This window comes from Sciurus carolinensis, chromosome 2 (genome assembly GCF_902686445.1).
Source record: "Sciurus carolinensis chromosome 2, mSciCar1.2, whole genome shotgun sequence".
Classification (NCBI taxonomy): domain Eukaryota; kingdom Metazoa; phylum Chordata; class Mammalia; order Rodentia; family Sciuridae; genus Sciurus; species Sciurus carolinensis.
In genome coordinates, this window is record NC_062214.1 from 134,979,328 (window position 1) to 135,003,352 (window position 24,025).

The 24,025-nt window shown below is 35.3% G+C and overlaps 1 protein-coding gene across 9 annotated transcripts in view; it reads left to right on the plus strand.

Moving 5' to 3' along the window:
* The window catches only part of Npas3 (neuronal PAS domain protein 3), an 829,271-nt gene that overhangs the window by 330,404 nt on the left and 474,842 nt on the right, over positions 1–24,025 (plus strand). The window contains exon 2 of one of the 9 annotated variants that reach the window (XM_047540512.1): positions 19,001–19,079. The exons of the other annotated variants lie outside the window; for them this stretch is intronic. Within the exon in view, the coding sequence (XP_047396468.1) occupies positions 19,001–19,079 (79 nt within the window). The remainder of the gene's footprint in view (positions 1–19,000; positions 19,080–24,025) is intronic. 9 annotated transcript variants of the gene reach the window in all.

A 24,025-nucleotide genomic window follows, 5' to 3' on the forward strand; every position in this document is an offset into this window, starting at 1 on the left:
TGAGAGTTCAGATCTTAATGACCACTCTAGAGTCTCAACTCTTTATCAGTACCCTACATTGCTTTCTCATTTGCTTTGGCCCTTGAACCTCCTCTGTGCACTTTAAATGCTTGTTAACTCAGTCACTCCTTGACTGCCAAGACTTTTACATTTACTTCCCAGACTTCTAAGACTTTTACATTTACTTTTGCATCTGTCCTCCACTCTTCTAAGCTAGGAACTTTGGAGTGGGCAAGAGTGTTCCCAGGATGGATCAGATTGTTCAGAATCTGATGCATAGAAGTTATTAATATGGAAATACCACTTCAAGAATTCGTTCTATACAGCTATTTGCAGTGATAGGGATGAAGCTTAAACAACATGTTGTACAAAAGAAACCAGATAAGAAAGAGTAATACTGTATAATTCATTTTATGTAACAATAAAAATAAGCCAAATCAAACTATGTTTGAAGTCAGGAAAAAGGGTTATTCTTGGAGGGAGAGAAGGAAGAGTTGCAGGGACTGGAAGTTGGCTACATATGTATTCATCTCCTAAAATGCATCAAGTTATCTGCTTATGACATGTTCATTTTTCTGCATGCATATTATACTCCAAGCAAAGTAAATTCACAAAAATAAATGCCAAAAATACCTCTAAGAAACTCATTGTACACATATAGAGGTATTGTAAAACCTGAATGTAGAATGGAGGAATCCAGGGAATATTCAATCTTGAGATGGCACCTAGCACAGTTCTGGGCACAACATTTCTGGTGGTTATCAAAGTTTGTCCACTGAACAATAAAATAACAATTTTATGAGGTTCAGATACCATTCACAAAGAATAATATAAATGTGTTTTCCAGTCATTTGAGGAAAGCAATAGTAATGCCTAATAATTTTTGTAAGTTAGAGATAGGTACTGTGGTTAAATGCTTCATATGGATTAGTGTACTTCTTACAATCTGTGAGGTATGTGTTTTCATCATTCCTATTTTGCAAATGACACAACAGGATATGAAAGGAGTTAGATTATGTGCAGAAAAGCATGTGCTTAGTACATTTTAGAGCCAGGATTGAATTTGGGCATTTTGACTACAAAGTCTGTTTTTGACCTTAATGATGCTATTATCATATGTTTATGTGTACATACTTGTGTGGTGGATATGTTGTGTGTGTATAAAATTTGGTAACTGCTGCAACCCTGCCACAGCATGGTGGTGACAGCCTGCCCTTCCCAAAATTCAGCATGGTGACTTGTAACCTGCCCTTGCCCATTCCTCCTCTCTGTGCATGACTATCTGACATTGGTTTCCACTGCCAAGAGACCCTTCTCTTTTAGATGTGCCCATTTCAGCCTTTGAATTCCCAGTGGATATTGTCTCTTGTACAGCTGGCCATCTTTTTAGAAGATTGGAGCTTTTTTCTACAACCTTCTAGGAGCTGCTTGCATGTCTCATGGCCAATCTCATCCGGAAATACACGGACTCAATATATGTGTGGATTTTTCATTCTAAAACTTTGAATATATCTATCACAGCTATTAAAATTGTCTGAATTTATGTTACCTGCCAAGACTGTCCACTATTAGCCTGAGGGTCTATGTAATATTCACAGTTCAGGTTATCAATGTAAACCAAAACTCTAGAAAATAGACCCTGGAGGTACAAGCCTGCTTTCCATTCCAGGATTATATTTTACTTGTTTAGGTCTGGAATGGAAGTGGAGAGGAGAAATGCAAAGCAGGGGTTGCTATCCCTAGGAAAGACAGCAAAACTAGGGGGAGACCAGCCTGCAGCATATCAAATTCAAGAAAGAGTTGTTAAGCAAGTTTTTCTTCTGTGCAAGTATACACTTTATGGGATTAATAGAAGATTTATTAAATTCAAATATATGTATGAATAAATGAACACATGTGCTTAATGCTAACAGGCAGTTACGTGGGTGGGTGAACAAAATATGCCCCAGTGCATCTCAGCAGTTGCATTTCCCTCCTTCCAGTTGGATAATCAACTGGTCATTAGTCCAGGAAGCAATAATAATAAGAACCTTCTTGCTTATCATTGTACTAAAAAAAAAGAAGTTTTAAAAATTGCATGATGAATTTCTTAAAGGTCGCTTACTTTCTTCCACTACTAGATGCTATGCACTCAGAATCTGGTTTGCCACAGATCTCAGGGACTTGTTTTGTGGAAATTTATTATTTCTACTCTATGTACAAAAAAAAATAGAATTCAAAAAAGTCCAAATAATTTCCTTGTGATGGGGTAATTTTAAATGGGGCAGCACAGTTATTATAGATTTACTAAGAGATATAAAGAATGAAATAAAGCAGATTCTTGATAGGAAGAGACTGTTTGGATATACTGCCACTTTTTATGACTATTTACGAGTTTTATGGCAAGTGGAATCTACAAGTGGTGTCTAATTGTACATCTTAGTGTGTCTGGACTTTGCAATATGAATGGCTTTAATCTGTATGATGAATGAAAACTACCAATCTCATTCCCGTTTGAATTGTCAGTCAATTCACCCTACAAAGCCAGAGGGGAAAGTACAATCCCTGTGCTTAAATTACTAGGCAGTCTGGCTTCCAGTTCTAGGGTTTAAAAGTACAGCAACTTCTGTTTAGATAACAGATGAGGATGCTGTAAGAGAGAAGTATTATGTAGGTATGGTGATAGCAGAGAGGTTCATATGCCTGGCCTTCTATATTATGTTTTTAAAGGCCTCATATCTCAGCTTGGGTTTCCTGTAGGAGTGCCAGGTCGGAGGTGATTCTGTTTTTTCCGATAGTAATGCAGAGCAAGGCCACATTAAACAAGCAGTCTGTTCTTAATGCATTTAAAGTCTCAGAGAGTGAACTTTGATTTTATAACTATGGCCTGGATTTATTTTCCTCTAACTTCAGCCTCAGCATGAGGATGAAAGAAATGAAATTTTAAAAGAATATGGTTAGGATAAAATTCCTAGTTAGTTAAACATTAAAATAGCTAGACATTTTATTTATTGTGAAAGTCATGCAAGATCTACTACTTTTATATTTTTGAGGTATTTCACTTTCTGTTCAGGTACAAGCTGTCAATCAAGGCTAATCAAACTGGCACAGTTAACATGATACATCATAAAATTTCACAATAATGTCAACCTGTAATTCTGTCAATCTGGTTAAGGGAAATGGGCTAAAAACAATATTGTCATTTTGTAATAACACTCAGAAGGTGTTACAGAATAATGTTACCATCATTTCCTGTAACTCTGTGCCTGACTTCTACTAGAGGCACAGCCCTGACTTGCTGCTGACAAATGGCCAGGTGGTCAAATCCATTCCTTATTCCTGCTGCTCATGAGTGCTGCCCACAGCATTTCTCCAGTTTGACCCCTTTGATAAATCAAGAAGGATGCATTTCAGGAAACAGTGCCAGGAGTTCATGCTACTTGCCTCATGTGGTATAGTGTGCTTGAGCATTGAACAATTATGTATTTCATCAGTATACCTACTATATATGTGTTCTCTCTTGATGAACTTTAAATCTGGTGTATTTCATAAAAGCATCCATTTGAAAAAGCATCATAGTTAACAGTAAAACACAGGCTATCCATTATACAAAGCAATAGCACATGGCTCTCCCTGCAAACTTTATGTTTTGCTTTGTAGCCCCAGAATATGATGGTCCCTCATTGAATTAGGAAGGAAAATAGACTGTCAACCCAGGAAGACTCCAGACTTGGACTCTGTTTGTCCTTGACATTCCCTGGGAATCCTTGCTGGATATGTGGACTCTCTTCTATTGGCAAGTCTTCCTTATGGTCAATTTGACTACATTAAAAAAAAATCTATTTGTTCTAATTAGTTGTACACGATAGTAGAATGCATCTATACATTTTGATAAATCATACGCAGATGGAGTACAACCTCCCGTCTCTCTGACCACACATACTGCAGAATCACATGGTTCATGCAGTAATGTCTGTCTCACTTCACCATCCCACCACCCCTATATCCCTCCCCTCCCTTCACTCCCCTCTACCTAATTAGCATACTACCATGATGCAGCCACATTGGTGTTTATAGCAGCTCAACTCAAACTAGCTAAACTATGGAAACAACCTTGGTGCCCTCAACAGATGAGTGGATAAAGAGAATGTGAGATATATATATATATATATGATGGAATATTACTCAACTTTAAAGAAGAATGAAATTATGGCATTTGCTGGTAAATGAATGAAGCTGGAGAATATCATGCTAAGCAAATTAAGGCAAACCAAAAAACCGAAGGCCAAATGTTTTCTGTGGTATGTGGATGCTAATTCACAATAAGAGGGAGGATGGTTAGGGAAGAATAGAGTTACTTTAGATTAGGTAGAAAGGAGTGACTGCATTTTAATTCTTAATTATTCCTCTTATCAAAAAACAAGTGAAAAACAAACAAAAAACCCCCAAAACACCACTACACATTTCTACTATAAAAAAGACATGTTTTTCTTTATTTTAAATGCATATGAGATACGTTTCATAGAAAAGAAATTTTCCATAAGAGGAAAAGACTGGATAGTTGACTATTTTATATTTTATTTTTTATTATTATTTTAAAGTTGAGGAGACCTCCTACAAAGATATCTTGCCCAGAACTATCAACAAATAAAACAGATAAAGAAGTTTTCTTGTAGTTGCTTTTGAGTAGAGGTCCCCACTCATCTCCCTCTGACCCTTCAAGGGCACATTTTATAAATGGCTGAACTGTGTGCTCTCTAGTGTCCTAACTAATAATCCTTGTGCATTTCTGTTAAGTATATTTTGTTTGCTCTGATGCAAGGCAGACTCTTTTGGAGGAAATATATTAACAAGGCACTAAAGTTTCAAGAGACCGAGAAATTTTAAAGTTACTACGATTAAGAGGATATTTAAAGCTGCAGAGGGATATAAGGATAACCGTGAAGCAATCTTAGCAACACCATCAGTGCTTGTTAGGCAGATATTTGAAATACAACCATCCTGCCACTCATTTTCATAACTGCTCTGGTGACCCACAAGATATTATAGTTCAGACTGAGAGTCCCATATCTGATATGTTTGGGGCAAGAAGAATTTCAGATTTCATAGTTTCATAGAAAATTTCAGATTTTTAGTGATTTGCATAGATAGGATTTACTGAGTAAGTACCAGTTATCAAAAAGTTTGGCGCTTCAGAGCATTTCGGATTTCAGGATTGGAGATGCTCAACCTCTACTTATTTCCTCTGAATAGAGCATCTCCTGCTGGTTGTCCTGCACTGAGCCATGTATGTTAACTACTCTGGACCGACTCCTCCTTTCTTCAGCTACTTTTGTCCTCTGCTTACTCTGTTTAAGATTAAAATTTTAGGATGTAGAAAAGAAAACTGGAGTAAAATGAATTAGAAAAATAAACCAAAAATCAATTTAAGAGCATAGCCAGAGTTATTTTAAAGCTTAATTTAAAGGCAGAAAAAGATAAAATTGGGCCTGGTAGAAGTGTTGAAATGCATCCCTTTTTTACTCTCCCCTTTCTTTTTGTTTCCCCTCTCAATACATAAACATTTATCGAACACTGATTTAGGATCAAAAATGTTGATCGACTATGAAGACGTTATTAAAACATTCAAAAAACTTTTTGAAGGAATAATATGATTCAAGTGCCTCAATGAATATAATGATATTAAAACATAGGAATAAACACTTTAGGATAGCAACCGAATTTTTCTTAATCATTTCTAAATGAATGATGTTAAAAATATGTTGGAAAATTAATCTGACTGAGTAGTAGATGCAAAAGAAAGACTTCTAATGAACAGTAGATAATTAACCTTGAAAAAAGGAATGAATCTTATGATTATAAAAGGATACAACTAACTAAAAAGGATGCAAAATTACAAAACTATAGCGCTATATTTGCATTATGGCCAAGTGCAAGAAATCAAAATAATATTGATTTTAACTTACTCAATACTTAAGAGTTCAGAATAAATAAGTTAGAGTATTAAGGTAATATAAAAAATAAACAGGTTTGTTAGTCATTAGACACCTCAGGGTAAAAAAAATCTTTGAGTGCTAACATACAAATCATTAATCCAGTAAGACCACATCAATTGAACAGTTGTAGGCAACATGTTGTGCCAGTGCTGAATAAGGCAAAAATGTGTAAGAGAATACATGTGCAAATAACCACAGAACAAGGCTCGATACAGTGAGGCCATGAGAAAAATACAAATTTGGTTCATTTGAAGAGAAAACGCTAACTGTTTGCCTGGGTGGCAGTGGATGGCTTGGTGGAAAATTCTTCAGTGGTTTCTTATTGCACTTAATCCGTTGTCTAAACGTTTTGTGGTTTTGTTTACCACAAAGGCATAGTCTTACCCTGGCCTTGCGTTCCATTCTTTGACCAGTTTTACTTTGGATCTCACCTGCTGTCTCATCCTTGGGGTGGCCTTTTTGATGCCCCAGTCTAGGTTCTCTTCCTTTGTTATACACTTCCAATGGCTCAAATCTTTCCCTTCATGGCCCTTGTAATTATACATCCATAACTGTGAGGGATTGTTTCAATACCTCTCTCTTCCTCTGATTGTAGACTCCATGAAAGGAGGATAGAAATTCTTTGACTTGGTGTTGTATTCCCATTACCTTGTGATTGGCATGTCTTTAACAATAAAGACATCTTTATTTGTTGAATAAAGGAATATCTGTACTGTAACTTAAAAGATGAACAGGAATTGCCATGTCCATACTAGACGGTTAGGTCAAAGGGCACTGACAACATCAGTGGTGAGTGTGTCTCTGGAATGCTGAGGGACTGATGAGGTATGCCTTTGCTGAAGCCACCTAGGAGGAAGGTAGAGGCAGGTCACAAGGCACCTTCTTCTCATATTTGTAATACTGTGATATTTGGGAGCTTGGAGTAGTTTGGATTCACAGAGAGTGAATTTTTAGGCTTCTAAGAAGGAAAGATAATTTCATGAAAAAATAGACAAAATTTGTTTATTACTAAGATTAGAAAAAAATGACAACCTCTTATGTTGTTGGAATCACAAAAATGTAGTTATGCAAGAATATTTTTAAATGAAAACAAATCAAACACCAGTTATCTATTATGTGTACAACACTATTCTATCTACTATGCAGAGATGGTTAAAATATGACCATTGTCCCCTTCCTGGCAATGGTTGGGGGATGGGTGGAGATTACGCTGAGTACAAAAAAAAAAAAAAAGAAATTTCCCAAAATAAGCCTGAAAAAGCTAAGCTGTGAGAACCAAAACCAGGATAAATATCTCCCAGCTTCTATAAGTAGTGACTTAAGGATAAGTCCTAAATTTTATGTTTTTAATTTCACCCATTTAAGAGGAGACATTAATAAGAGGTTTCATTATAAAAACTCTGCTGATTCCAGAAGCCTGCCAGTGTGTGTGGCACATAGTTTGCTGTCATTCCTAACACCACTCTGTCATTTCCAAGACTTCCAGATAGCATTTGGAATGCTACAAAAATGAGGCACATCATATTCTTCAAATTAAAGATCTATCCAGAAAAACTAGTTAAATACAAAGAACTACTTACTGCTGTCAACTCAACCTCACAGAGTAACTTCAGCTTCGTTGCCTAAAGAAAATAGGTTGTCTCTAAAAAAGCATGACTACAGTGAACAATTGAAACTTAATTATCCTCTTCCTAAACTTTAGTTAGGCTTCTTATACAACATATTTTGTTTTAATACAGAAATATTCATTGAGTCCTTAAAAAAGTAATATTGATTCAAATATTTGTCCTAGAAAGAATAAAGGTTTCATTTGTTGGCTAAGAGTTTAAGATATATTTTTTGCTCATTACAAAAAAACAGACAATCAGAATGAAATGGAATCAGAAATCCTGTCTTTCAGCAAGCTAAGACTTCAATATTGTTTCCCTGTACTAATGAAAGGACATTAACTCATTTGATTGTGTCTGCTGTAGTGCTTTGCAAATACTAACATCCTTGAGCAATGCAGGACATAACATATGCCCTTTTTAATTACTGAAAGATGAAGACTCTCAGTTTCTTAAAAATTTTTCCCTTAAACAAAACAGTAAAAATGCAAGCTGTAATGGAAAACTTAGGAATTAGTCTTGATTTTCAGATGCTGCTACCAGCAGAATGATTTGAACCTCAGTTCTCCTGTATAAAGAACATTTGCAAAAAGCTTAAATGTAATTCCTGTAAGAGAGATTTTTTTCTCCATTGAAGATCTTACTATTATTTCAGTGTCTCCTTTCATGGTTATTTACTTACAAAGTCATTATCTATTACATATACATGTTCACAAGTATAGAGTAAACACACATGTGTACCCATGTATGTATGTACCCATACATACTCAGTAGTGGCAACTTCACCTAAAAGGTTGTAATTTCCTTTCATAATTGTGGATTCTTCCATGCCTACCAGTCTGTGCCTTTCCAGCATTTCTTTTCTGTTGTTAATTCAGAGTATTGATTTAAATCTATTAAGTTCTGTATGTCTTAGATAATGTATTCCTAAAAGACGAGGACACCTGGGGTGCAGCTGCTAACCACCTCTATATCACCATTATGTTTAGATGTGGATATGACTGTATATATCATATAGATATGCACTCAGATTTGCAATCTGTATAAAAATTTGGTGTCTTATGATAACCACAGAATTTTGAATAGAAATTTTTCCACTTCATTCTTTTTGGTTCATATGTAAGTAAGAAACATTCAGTTACAGTTATATAAATGAGAACATTGTGGCTAATAATTTTTATCAGATTGGGTAAAGTTATGCCTGTTTTTCTGGACAGAAAAGAGACACCTGTGGATGAAAAGACCTTTTTCCATCCAAGCTGTGACTCAGGTACACTAACCAAGCTTTGTTCCTCCATGGGGTAGGGGGCAGACTCTGTGCTTAGGCCAGTAGGCAGGGCTGGATGTTATTTTAGAAAAATCACACTCTTTTCTTCACTGTGATCCTCAAGAACCTATTTCTCATCCTTTTTTCTCTTTGCATATTTAGTGATGACACATGAAAAAATCAAAAAGAATTTGATTTTACATGAACCATCTACATAAGTAAAATGAAGCTATATTGCCAATATTGAGCTGCAAACATAGGCTTGAAATGCACACTGCCTGGTTCTAATCTGAGCTTTGCCATTTACTGGGAGTGTTATCTCAGCAAACTGCAAAATTCCTTTTGCCTCAGTTTCCTCACTTGTACAAAGAGGAGCTATACTTCTAGGTTGTTATGAGTATTAAACAAGTTTATTCACACAAAGCACAGATTTGTGCCATATATCATAGGCTTCCAATAAATGTTCTTTATCATAATTACCTGGAAGCATTTATATATACTGTTATTCATAATATAACAGAGAAGAACCACAGAATTGCAGTGCTCAGCTCCCATAATGAATAAAAGAAGGCTTTTCTTTCTTCCCTGAATCTCCCTTTTATTCTCATTTATCATTGTTTTTTACTTGTAGATGCTGAGTATGTGTTTCACTAAAAATGCTGCTCAGTAGCCAAATACTACCTATGATCATCAGTAGTTTGACTCATGACAAATATGAAATAAATATATACAAAAACAAACATACTAAAATAAATGTTTACATTTCTCCTTGGTCCTGCTGTCAGGAACCCTGCTGTTGCATATAGAAAGAAACTTATCTTTCCATTAGGAGGGTGGGAGCACTGACATTTCCAACTATTTCCAGAGAACCTTTCTGAGCTCCCTAGTTCACTGGGGAGCCTGGCACTGCCACTGCCACTGTGAGAGAGGCGTTATTTATCATCACAGCGAGTGTCACTTCAACCGTTCCAACATTTCAGCCTGCTTAAGATGAGCACCCGCTCCTAGCCCTCCCTTAGGAGCGGCTTTCTAAAGGTGTACAGAGCAGAGATTTCATCGTACCCTGCTCAATTTGGGAGCAATTGGTTATTAATATTTGTGAGGCACTTCCTGCAGTGAAAGGTCTGTGGTGGTTTTCAGGAACCCACCCAGATGTTTGGTGCTTTCCCAATTAGCTCTTTCAGATTGTGCCAGAATAAAGATTAAGTTTCAGGGAGATCTTCTGAGACTGCTCTTCAGTGGCACTTATGCCTGCTAAGACTGATCAACTTTCCTCTGTGTTTAGAAATTGCTGTAACTTTGCTGATCACTTTACTTTACATGAACAAATCAAAATATTGATCCCAAAGGTTAGGCTTATTTCTAAATCTTGCTAACTTTTTTTCTCCTGTCAAGGACTATCTTATTCTACATTTTTTCTCTTTCTCTCTGGTTGATTGCAGAGATACAATACAGTCTTTATTTTAAAGGATTGCAGGAGGATAATGTTTAAGGGAGAATGTAATTTCATAGTCAATTGTTTCACCTTTGAAGTTCTTTCCTATGTAAATGAACAAAGACCATAAATATTATTTATAATCCAACAATATTTTTTGAGTAAACATATCTGGGATTCGAATAACTAGAAAAACAGGAACAGAAATGATCTTTCTCCTATTTACCAAGTCTAACTGCATCCAGTAAGTGGTGACTGCTTCAGGGGTGGCCTTGGGGGACTGTATTCTTTTAATAATTTGTATCACTGCCAAATCATCTCAATTAATATGCAATTTAAATTAAAAAATGAGATTGCTATGCAAGTGAAGATGCATGACAGGCTCATTTGCACCTTTTCAAGTGGGTTCTTACCTTAATTTAAGGCCCCCAATAGAGAATTTCTGGAGCTGCCATTGCTCTATGTTCATATACCAAAGTTTGACTGGGATAAAATAGTAAACATGCTACTTTTGCTCCCTAGTTTCCATTCACTGTCCTCTTCATGTTAGAAATTTAGTTTTCCTCTGAGATACCATCTTTATCTCACTTCTTATCCCTTGATTTGGGTAGAGTTGTTTCTGTTTGTGATTGTGGAACTGGGCTTATCACTCACTTTTCCCAGGTTGTGCTCTGTATATTCAGGTCATGGGTAGTTACTGATTTAGTGATGGACATGTGAGACCTTTGCTGGGAATAGAAGAACAACAACCTACTGCATTCTATTGGATTTGAACCTCAGAAAATGTGGTTTTGACAATGTTGGCAGCCATCTGACTACCTCACGAAACCTGAGGTTGAAACCCATAAGGTTGTAGGCAGAACTAGGAGATAAAGAAAAATCAGATTCTGCTTACATAATTTGACTCCCTGAATAATACCTTACCTGAAATCCTAGATGAACATTTTTTCTCTTTACTCTTCCCTCATGCTCTTTTTCCTTGCATCCATCTTTCTTCCCATCTTCCTTCCCCGCTCCCTCCTTGCCTTGGAACCATCCATCTGTACATCCTTTTTTGATCTTAAGTCTGAATTGAGTTGAAATTTTTTTTTGCACTTAAGTATGTGCTAAGTTGAATCCCCTCTCTCTTTTGATTAGAAGGGTTTAATGCTACAAAGGAAGAGAAAGGGGGGGGAAGCAATGAAGAAAATATGCTATATTCCAGAGCATTTTTTCTCTGCAGTGGAAAAAAATTAAAATTTAGAAAAATATTGAGAACATTACTTGACCTCACTTAGTGAATTATTGTAACAGTTAAGTTCAATGTAGTGATTTCTGAGTAGGAAGTGATTTCTATAAGCATCAAGCATATGTGTTATAGATCATGCAAAAGATGTAATTTAATTGTACATGTGGGTCATCCTTATGGTAATTCAAAACCATGTCACAGAGGTCAACTTTTAAATCAGAAGAATGACAAGACTTGCCAGTATTTCAGGTAACCATGTAAGACCACTCTCAATATCTTAATTAAAATGGACTTTGGATACCATTCTTTGTGATTAAAAAGTGTTTGAAGTTTTCAGTTTATATTTGATTGGAAACATAAGCATCTTTTAGAATGTCTAGGATAGTATTATGCAAGTGAAAAATGTTGCTTGATTGGGGTAGCTATTTATGAAAGTCTTGTTTCTAAATACATATAAGAAAGAAGTGAAAATCTTGTTTTAAATATTACACTTTTTTGGCTTGCAAGCTGTGCATTTTATTGCTCCTTATGCCTTGAAGTTGGGATAGTAAAACAAACCTTACTTTCAATAACTACTACATATTATCTCGAGTGTTGTAATGAACTACCACATAATATTGGCTTAACTGTTGTCATGAACACATATAATATTGGCCTACCAGCTGGGATTTAACAAAGCTACTGTGGTCCAAAAATTATTCCTTAATTTACCACAACTCAGCCTCTGCAGCATATTTGAAGTGTGTAAAGTATATTCCACTGTAAAGTTTGAAAAGTTTGATCAAATTTTTTTGATCATTATGTCAGCAAACTTGTAGGATATAATGGGAAGTCATGAGAGGCTTCTGTTCAGTCATGTTCACTATGACAGGCTCCCCAAAGCTAAGCACAGTGGGTACTCTTAGAGAATTGAAGGTTAAAGAATAATTTGGATTTGAATGTAATTACATGATAGTTTATGAAAAAGTTAATATGTTTTTATAACATTATTTAAACATTTATATGCACAGACAGTCAGATACAAGAATGATACAAGGGCTTAAACAAATCAGCAATATAAACTATTAACTCTCTAAGTATCATGGTATTGGTAATACATGAGAGAAGTTTTTTCTTACATGATACATCAATAGTATACTCATTTTTAGTATTTTTATATTTGTCATTGTTTCCCCATAGTATGTTAATAGCTACTAACTTTCTTGTATCTATGTGAATATAGTTTCATATAATATAAAAGAAGTGGGCCAACAATTGTTTCAAGGGGACATTGACCTATTTCGGACATAATTTAATTGTAAATCTGTGTACTATCTTGTCCCTTCCAGAGTTTTAGCTTCAGACAAGTAGCACCTTGTCTGTTTGACACACAAACATAGTCTCAGGACCCAACTGGATTCTCAGTATATATTTTGGATAGGTAGTATAAGCTAACAAATGATGATTAAATTAATGAATAAACTAATTAACAGGTATACATTTTGAGGAGGACATAGGAGGGGAGTATTTGTGTAAAACAACTTATATGTATGTGGATATGAAAACAATTTTTTTTCCCACTGGTAAGAATGGTGTTATTAAGGAATTAGGAAGAATATTTATGGAAGAACATTGAAACTTCAATGTAGGAATTTCACAACACTGGGAGGAAAGAGATAGGTTAAGGTATGAAAGAATGATGACATTTCTAGTCCTGCAGCTTGGAACTAAGTGAAACTCAAAAAGTGATGGATGAGAATTCAGAAATTAACAAGCGTCAGTGGTGGTCAGAAGAAAATTGAAATAAATTGTAACTTGGGAAAAAGTGGTGAAATCCAACTATCATTTTGAGTCTATGCATCAAAGGGAAAAAAATGCAGAAGAGAAACTGAAATGAAGAATTATTTTTAGGTTTTGGAAGAGGATAGTTGGAAATACAGTAAAAAGGCATAAAATAAAACATGGTCCTAAACTTTTATGAGATCAAAATCCTCAAAAGTTATGCCAACATCCATAATGATAACTTCATTCCCACTAACAATCTACCTTACCAAATATGTCTACTAGTGGGTAGTGCCAACAGAGGTTAGTTTTTTCACGTTTAATATTATCTTTAAATATCTTTCTTTTCTATCAGGACCAAAAAGGATGTTAGCATCTAAGCTCTTGATCAAACTTAGTCACAACTTTCTCATCTTTAAAAATGACTTCTCATGACTATTATTTGGAAAAGCTGTGACTTTTGGCCATTGGACTTATACTGAACAATATAGGATTTATTCTGGAATTTTGTCTTCAGGTGCTCTTCCTCTTGTTAATCCTTGAAGTAGTGTGGTGAAATTTAGAATCTTCATTTTAAAAGTTACTTGTGACTTTTTAGTGGTAATGACATTGTTGTACTCCAACAGAGAATGTACAATGGAAATTGTCAGAATAATTATGTAAAAGGACAGCCAATTATAGGTTTATAATTTACAGAGGAAAATTATTACTTACTTAAAATTTAACCTACTTTTTAAAATCTATATAACATTTGAGAATACTGATATTAATTATTATAAGGCATTTACTATGTAAATTTCTAGTTCTTATTCACACTGTAAAAGATCAAAGTTCAGCCTGCAAATATTACATTCATAAAGAAGCATTACTATACATGTTTAAAGAATCAGAATTATTCTACAGTTATTCTTTCATTTCTTGATTCTTTTCTGGACTTTCCAAGACATTGGGGGAACAATAGAAGTTGTCCATTTTCTTAATATTAGCAAAAGTAGATTGATGGTCTGTAATTATGGAATTTGGTTTCTATAATGGACAATCAAACAAAACTTCAAAGTTGGTTTGTTGCCTCAAAGTAGTTATTCATAACATTAGGAGGCAGACACTTTTTTATTTATCATTTTGTTATTTTTTAGTTTTATAGACTGCATATTGATTCATTGTACACAAATGTGCACTTTTAAGAAAGGAAGTGAAACATCCCATTGTGTATCATAGTATTGTTTATCACAGAATGACAGCCAGGATGAGGAAATGAAGAAAGGAAGAGGTTTCAATTTCCAATAATGTGGTGTTTTGTGCTTTTATTATTGTTGGGATATATTGATTTATAGTATAGAAATATGTGAGAGCACTATCAATTTTTAATTCCAGTTTTTATTAATAGCTCATTTTAAGGTCTTGAGAAAAACCCTTAGCTGTCCTCCTACAAAGTTCATTCTTGGAAACCATTTATATGATTTAATGTAGAACTTGAACTATTTATAATAGTCCATGTTTGATGGAATGAATGGATTCTTCTGTGACCATGGGTTTTAGTTATCTTTTTGAACTCTTAAGTTATTTCAAAAGTAGAAATTAAATTATCTAGTTTGAATCCTGTTTTACACAATAACCTTAAATGACTCAAAGAAAGTTAGTCTTCAAACACAACCTTTATTTATTTAAATTGCTGTTTGTGGGACATAGCAGACATGCAGAAGAAATAGGATGTAGATGATTGACTGAATGACCTCTAGGAGCCAGGAGTTTTATGAGTCCATACATTTTCCCCCCACATCACCTCCTAATCATAAGGAATTTAAATTAAGAACAAAGAAAAAAATATGTTTCCTAAGAACTGCATGTGTGACATTGACCCTGTTATTAATTTCTGAACATATGTTCTGGGAAATTATTGGGACTATTTATATTTTAGCTTAACATACTTATACCAAATAGTGTAAAGGTATTAGCTAGGCTTGTATAGCATTCATGGTCAAGCTGTGAGGAAATCCTTTTATTGTGAGGGTGTATATGTGTTTATTTTATTTTTATAAATAGCACCTCCCCATATTTGAAAATATTTGTTTTAACAAATGTTCCAGGATTGGTGAAATTATTACATAAACTTTACATATATGCAGATGCTAAATTAATATGGACTCATGGTCTCATTTGGAATCATCAGCACTTCAGACATCCTAGACCAATACTCAGTCCCAATTATAGACATAGTTATCTGTTTTTGTCCAGTACTGCTGTAGGTGTGTCTTGAGGCAGAAGTAGACAAGAGGCAAAAATAGGCAAATAATCTCATTGCCCTGGAGAAAGGGAAGGACTTAACTAGAAAGCTGATAAGGAATTGAATGTTTTCCGAAGTGTGGGATTAGGGCTTCATCCACAATGGGTGAAGCAGAGGGAAGGAATTGTCATTTTTTTTCTAGAGTCATTATTGTATTCCAAACAAATATTGTAATAATTTTCCCTAAATTGTTATTTAGTCACTTGGCCTCTTAAGTTAGCTATATGTACATAGTCTGAGAAGAAAGCAATTTGAATAATGTATCTGCTGAATCTGCCTAAATCATATAAGGCAATTCTGTTTTTAGTGAAATACCACTGTGGAAATCAATGTAAGAGCAAGTGAACAGTTGAGATAGAAAGTTGTCTTGCAAAGACTGAAAATGAGAGATGGGAATCATTTTTCACCTGATATCTATTTTATTTTTACTTTGAATTTAGCAACTTAATGATTTTTTTGTGAGTCAAAATTTTTCTGATTGTATTGTCACCACAACTAAATAGTATGTGGGAGGAGTTTCTTTTTTTTAATATCAGTCATTGGAAATTAAGAGATTTATTGAAACTGAACCCGGATTTTATAGCCTTTTAAAAATATCACTGTCATATTTTTAATTGAATGACTAAATCAATCAATGGTATACCAAAGGCAACAGGATCTCATTGGATTCTCTGAACTCTTTCCACCAGTGAGTCACGTTATTATGACATACTGAAATTACCACATGGTTTAGGGAACATGTCTACCAAAAGTTAAAGTGGACACAGCAATTTCAATGAAAATTCTCCATCTTCTTTTGTTCCTGGTATTTTCTGCAGGCAAGCAGTAACATTGGATGATTGATTTCTTGGTTTATTTATGGTGTACTGGCCTGGGAGTGGGGAAGAGGGTGGTTGCGTGCCTTTGGGCTTTTAGACCAACACTATATATTTTTATATATTTCATTTAAGCATCCCTTAAATGAAATGCTTGGAACCAGAAGTGTTTCAAATTTCAACCTTTTTCTAATTTTGAAATATTTGCACAGACTTTACCAGTTGAGCATCCCTAACCTGAAAATCTGAAATCTAGAACTTTTGAGTAAAATGTTGGTACTTTAAAATTTTCAGATTTTGAATTTCAGACTTTCAGATTAGGGGTGCTCAACCTGTAGTATTTTTCCCTATTTTTTTTAACATAGGGAAAAATAGAATATTTAAATTAGTGCATAAAAATAATACGAAATCTATGATATGATGTAATTATAAAAGAGTAACATGTGAAAATTAATATTCTTAATATTTGAACCAAACAGTTCAGATTATTTTTCTCTCTTTTCAAAAAGTCATATTATTTAATTAGTAAGGAATGTTAAGACACTTCAGAAGTTCTAACTATAAATAACATTTTTCTTATAAACTGACCTAGTGATATTAAATTAGCACAAAGCTCAAAATCAGTATTTAACATTTAATGGAACGAACAAACTAATTCTGCAATTTAACTCAACATTTGCAGTAAGATGACTTGTACCCTAATGGCTTGTAATTAATTTTTCTGAAAATCATATTTATGATAGTCTGCAGATTCGGGGCTTTATCTAATACATAATGTTCATTTTGAGCCTTTAATTGCATTTAAATTAAAATTGGCTTAGCAGGAAGATGAATTGTGGGAATGCATCAAACCACCCAGCATGTCCTGAAGATGTGAGCCTGAAAATGCAATTTGGTGGAGATGTGCAGAATCATTTGGAGTTCATTAATTTTTATTGCACAGGTAGTTTTACTAAAGTAGGTTATTTTCTTTGAAATTTATATTTATGTTTATGTCAATAGCTGAATATTGTATTAGCCCTTACATCTATTAGAGTTTATTAACCTGGCCTAATAGAGGTTGTTCATATTGAGAAGAGAGATAATTTGTGTTTTCCCCTTATTTCATTTGGGTGAGACTGATACTGTAAGAATGAATTTTGGAGGGGAGGTGGAAGGGGACACAGCACCTCTGTGGGGGGAGTCAAACAAGTGTCTTTCAAGTTTCAGAGGAAGCCCTCTGGAAGATCCAAGGGAGGGCTCCTCTGAGGAGATGTTCTTACTGTCAACTTTCTAAGGCCTTCCAGGCTGACTAATCTTTTTCTCTCTGTGTGACTGAGGTTCTGACCTGGCCATTGCAATGAAGGCTTATTGATGTGTAACTCCGTTTGGTGGTTTAATGTACCTGCGCTTTGTCCAGCCAGTCAGTTTATAAGTGATTCCTTAACTTGCAGATGCTGCTGAGGTTATCCAATTTAATTATAATGTCACTTTACAATTATAAGGGAAAAGAGGTTTTTGCGTTGTCTAATGAATACAAATTGTTCACAATTTGAAAATACAAAGAAATAAAAATTAACATTTGTCCTCATTGCCAGAGAATTTATATTTGTGCAACTGATACTAATAAGTAAAATAATTCTGTTACCTAAATGCATTAAACACATGTGCTTTTTATTTCGGAAGTTGTATATCATTCTTATGAATAAAATGATAATGTTAGCATTTGCTATCCTGGACTCATTTTTTCCTTCTTTGCAGACATTGTAATTAGGGGTGGAAAAAGCTTCAGGATGAGCAAATGCCTGCTATAGAAATGAATTATATAATTGTGGTAATGATTTTCCCTAAAACTCTTTCTGCCAACTGTAACATTTTTCACCTCACCAGGATTTTTTTTTAATGTGTTTGTGTATATACACACATTTGTGTGCTGTCTTATTTCATGAAAATGTGGAAATAGTTCTCCATTCTGACAATCTGCTACAAGTTCCTAGTTTGTGGTCAGAGATGATAGAAGCCCATATTCATTTAATACTCGCCAATCAGAACTTGACAGAGGTATTGCTTATTTTCTCATTTCATCACTGAAGCATGCTGTTGTAGTTTAGTCCCTAATTACTCTCAGACTGAGACGCTCCAAATATCCCCATGGTGGTAATATTTTCCTGCCTGGGTGAGTCATTACGTTGTTTGGCAGACTGAAACACCAGCCTTCCGTTGTTGGAACACTACCCCTGTGTAGCGCCACATCCTCCCCTCAGTGCTGTCTGCTCTGCGACTTTGGTCCTGCTGCGACATTTCAAGCTATCCTGTACGCAATCACATTTGCCTGCCTTCTCTCTGACTGATTGGACCACTGCCAGTTCCCTCTTCAGGGCCAAGGACAGGAGAATGGGGGGTATCTGAATAGAACTGCTTAATGATCTAATGGACCAGTGCCTCTCTCCCGCTGAGCGAGAGGGCTTATTTGTTTGCTGGTTACAGGAAAGGTCAGGGAAATCCTTTTCAACAAAGGCTGTGACAGTGAGAATGTGCAATGCCATACATTACTGGTGTTTGAATAACTTAATACCTTGGGTGTGCCCCGCCCCCCAACAACAAAGCCAAACACTTTTTGGTCTTTATTTCATTTTCATTATCCTCCAGATGGCAGAAAATGGAAGTGATGAAGCTTGGGTTCACACAATGGTTTACACCAAATGCCAAATATCAGGAAGCTTCACAGGTATGCAGTTCTGAAGAGCTTGATGAAGTTTGGAAATGTGCTGAAGAGAGCTGGCCTTTTCTATAGGGACCAATATATAATTATTTAAAATAGCACACACATGTAGATGCATACCCCAACACACACACACACACACACACACACACACACACACACACATGCCTTTAGGGATATACAACATTATGTTAGTGTAACTTGAAAAATTGTTAGTTTTGATTTAGAGACATGCTCCTTAAATACTTTTCCTCCCTAATCTTTTCATCTGTTTGCACTTCATCAAAACCTCATTTTTTTTTTTTAACCCCAACATGACAGGAAGTTTTGGATAAAAGCATTTTTTAAAAGTTTGAATAAAGAAATAAATGCAGTAATATGACACTGTATTAATAGTGCTTGAGTTGTAATACAATCTAAGAAAAAGTTTCTCATCCACATATAGCTGGCATTTTTCTTTATATCCTTGGTAAACAGTGCTAAATATTGTGAAGTGGCTTCTTGGGTACAGAAGGATCAATTAGAAAAGAAAAACACACTGGAAGGAAAAAAAATAAAATAAAAGCCCTCCAACTTATATGGGCCAGCTGTCAACACTGGGAGAAATTTGGTGAGAAATTAACAGCTTAGAAGAGATTCAGATGAAGCCATGGAGTAGACAGTTGCTAGCAATGCCTACTTCTATTGAGATGTTTATTTAAACAAAGAAATCATCAAACAATAGTTTGAAGGAAGTTTTTTTTTTTTTTCTTTTTTAATATATTTTCTGAAAAAGGAATGCAGAAGGCAAGAGAGGTTTGTCCCTCCGTGTCACGGTTCACCTGCCCTGGAGGTGGAGTGTGGGGGGCCTGGCAGTCTGCTCACTCAACTGTACTTGACTAGGCCGTCAGCCCTCAGCTTTCACAAGCATTGAATATGTCAAAAATCTTTCAGAGGAAGTGTAAATTTTAACTGGGCTGTTTTGGGTTCATATTTAATGCTGTTTAAAAAGCTTCAAGCATGTTGATGTCCAAAAGGCTTTTGGATGTGTGGGCTGGGCAGTTCTGCTGAGTCTTTGGTGGGCGTGGGACTCCAAGCAATTAGGATATGAGACAGTTGGCACAGTTAATTTCTAGATATCTAAGAAGGTTGAGTATTTTGTACAGCAGTCTGAGATTAACCCTTTCTTCACATAAGCCTCTTGTGCCCAGCCTATGATTTTCCTGCTAGTTTACCACTTTAAAGGAGCAACTCAGAAGGCAAGCATAACTGTTGGTTTCCTTTAGAAGATTTCATGTTTATTGCTTAATTTTTGAAATGAACTGGGAAATGCTTTCTAAGAACAAATTATTACTGTGACTAACATGGTGATAATTATTTTCTGTGGATCTGCCTTCTCCCGGCACGTCAAAAGACCAAAGCTCAGCTGGCTATGGAGTTTGGGAAGATTGTTTTCTTCTTTCCCTTGTGAGGAGTCCTTGCCCTGCAGAGGGAGGACAGTCCCTTCGGCACCCACATCTCCAGCTTGAGTGTTCTGGGAAACTGAAGCATGGAGAGCTGTTGCCTTCCTGCTATTGCTGTAATCCAGTTTGTTTTCACTTTTGCTACTATAGTTTGAGTGTCCCTAATGTGAAAATCCAAAATCTGAGCTGCACCAAAATCCAAAATTTTTAGTGTCATGTCAGTGCTTAAATTATTTCAGATTTTGGAGCATTTTGGATTTTAGATTTTTTGATTAGGAATGTTGAACTAAAAAAAAATAAATCTATGCAAGTATTTCCCCACCTGCAATCTCCTAATCTGAAACACTTCTGGTGCTAAGCATTTTAGTTAAGTGATTTTCACCAGTTTAAGAATAAAAAAAGAAACGTATGCAAATGTGACCCTTGGGTGCTTGGACTTACTGTTTTTTTAACTAACACTAGAAAATGAAAGGTGCAATTTCCAAGTGTACACATCTCACTCTCTATCAGAGTTTAAAGAGTTCAAATGACTTTCTAAGAAGGGTCTTGTATTCTTCTGATTCATGGCCTGTGGATGTGTGAAAAGGGGGTCTCTTTCTCCCCTGCTAACCTCAAACTATGAAATGCATAGCATCTTAAAAGAATGTGGCTTAAAGGAGAGCTGTTTATCCTTGGTGCCAAATGTCTCCAAATAACCTTATTTCTAGAAAATGACTGGGGGATTTCCTCTGAAGAAAGAGGGGATGGGGGCAGAAAATTGATAAAAAGGAGTAAAGAGGAAGACAGACCCTCACATATTGAAGAACAGATTCTGTAGTCGTGGGAGCTGGCAGAAATGCTAAGTGCTTTTCACAGTCAACATTCAAACAGATTATCAGATGGCATATTTCACCCTGTTGTTACTTTAAATGAAGTGACCATGAAATCAACAAATCTGCTGTCAGGTGCCTGTCACCAAGATAGTTCTTCCTGTCACACAATGCCTCACATAGCAGGTAATGTGTTTTTAAGAATCAGTCCAGTGTCACCTCATCAAGTCCCCGTTAAAAAGATGAAATAAGACGGATGGTGTTGTCTACCATGGAGTTGACTGAAATTCAGTAGAATGAAATGTACAGTCCTCAAAGCAATGCCTCAAAGAGAACAACCTTGGTACTGAGAAAAAACAGCTCTCTCTTACCACACTTTTATGGGTTTTTGCTGGTGTTGTTGGGATCACTATGCACTTTCAGTTCTTCATTTAATTCTAGACTTTAAAGCAATTAGATTAGATTTTGGACCCAGTGATAAGGGCGAGGTGTCTCAGGTTTGCACCATCTAATACATGGTTCTGCAGGATGAGAACACGAAACTGACCTAGGATCTCTGGGCCACACTTGCTTTCTTTCCTTGAAGAGAGAGATTAATTTATTAAGCTATAAGAAGTATTATATTTTTATTGTGTTCTCTTACTGAAGTTGGGAGTATTCTCTAGATTTTTTTATTGTCCTACCTTAGCTTTTCTTTGACAAGATACTTTCAGTAATTTAAAATGGTAACAGAAAAAGAAAAAAATAAGAAATCTAAATACAAACAATGAACATATTGAAGACCATAGGAGCAGTGTAATAAACACCCATATCTTGGTTTGTATGTTGCTTGATTGTGGTTTTTGTTTAAACAAAAGCAGTATTCATAAAATAATACATTTTGTGTGTAAGGTGGGTCTGACATTTTAGTGGTTTTAAGTATTATTTTCTCCTTGCAAAATACCAGTAAGTAGGTACACATTAGGTGCAACACTGCCTATATAACCTACAGCTTCTGATCAGAATTATTTATGGCATGATATGATATATTTTTAATACTATCTGAGCATGTATCATCGGCATTCAATTCATATTGCTGGTAGATAATTCAACAGCAAATACTGTTATAAAATTAAATTCAAAATACCAGAATGTGGATTGAGATACCACAGCCTTTCTTTCTACATGCATCCATCCATTCCAGCCATCCAGTTCTCACTGAGTATTTATCATGGATCATACCAGCTTTGAAAATTTTTAAAAAAGAAAATCAGTACTGGCTTTCCAAAAATTCAGTGGAGACAAACAAATGCCTGTTACTACCCAAGGGTATGTGTTAACAATTTAAGTTGGACTGAGAGAATCAGGGAAGACTTTACACCCAAGGTAACATTTGAGATGGATATTGGAGAACAAGTGGGAGTTCATCAAGGGAAGAATAAAAGGAGGGTACACAGGCATGGAGGGTCAATGGGTGTGATGTGTTGTGGGGAAGGGTAAATAATATGGTTGGACTAGGTCACAAGGAAGGTTATGTTCCTTTTGAATAGTTCAGAAGGGAAGACTGCCTTAGAGCAACCCCGTGTGTTTGATATACTAAAATGCAGTTGTCAACATTGTGGTCCCATTTTATCATGGTTGTTATTATGGGAGAATTTTGAACTACAAACACATCCTCCAAAGGTCTTTTTAGATCAGAACGGTGTTAAGAAAATTGTTATAATTATTTTTTTCACTAATATTGCTGTTACTATTATTTTTGTTTCCCATTTGTTTTTATGTTAGTGTTGATCTTTTTTCTCAGTCGTCTTTAGACTTCTGTAGATGGATTTCTAGATGTTCTTCTCCAGGTTGCATTTGTAATGAGACTTGCAGTTTTCTTCACACTTCCTTACAGCTTGGTTGATAAAAATCACAATTTTGTTGTGCGTGTATGTGAAATATTCAGCTAGATAATCACACCTGTGGGCTCTTGTAACAACAGCAGTAATATATTTTATTTTCTCTAAATTGCTATGACCCAATTACTGTTTGGATTAAAAAATTGCAGTATTGAGTTGGCATTTTTACTTCTTGAAGATCTTGACCACAGAAATATTCTTCATACTTTCAAATTACCTGATCATGTCTTCAGTATTATTTTTGATAGATATTTCACATTATGGAATAGGTTGACAAGTATATTTTCTTTATACTTGTGGTTATTGATTCTTCCAGCCTTTGAAGAGAAACTCTGGACTGAAATGTATATGGCATAGTTAGTGTTTTTCTCAGATGTTGTGAGGATGATTGAAACAAAATCAAATGGAAAACAAAAAACCATATACATACATACATACACACATACACAGACACACATATGTACACAACTTTGGGGGGCATAGGAGTAACCATTCATAATTTCATGATGGACTTTTGAGCTTATGATTTCCTATCATTGGTCATTATATATATATATATATATACATATATATATATATATAATTGTTAGCTGTTCCTTTAATTAAAGCATCCATTTAGAATGTTTTAGTATCTTAAAGTATTTATTGAGAATGGTGGACTTGCTTTTCCTGTCCTGAAATGAGCTCATGAAAATGCATGAATGCTCTTGTCATTCGAGGTGGCAGGGGGTGTTTTGGCAGTACAATAAGTTTTTCCCTATAAAGAATAGCTAGGATGTAGCAGTGAAGTGTTGGAATGCATGGAGATCAGATTAAATGTA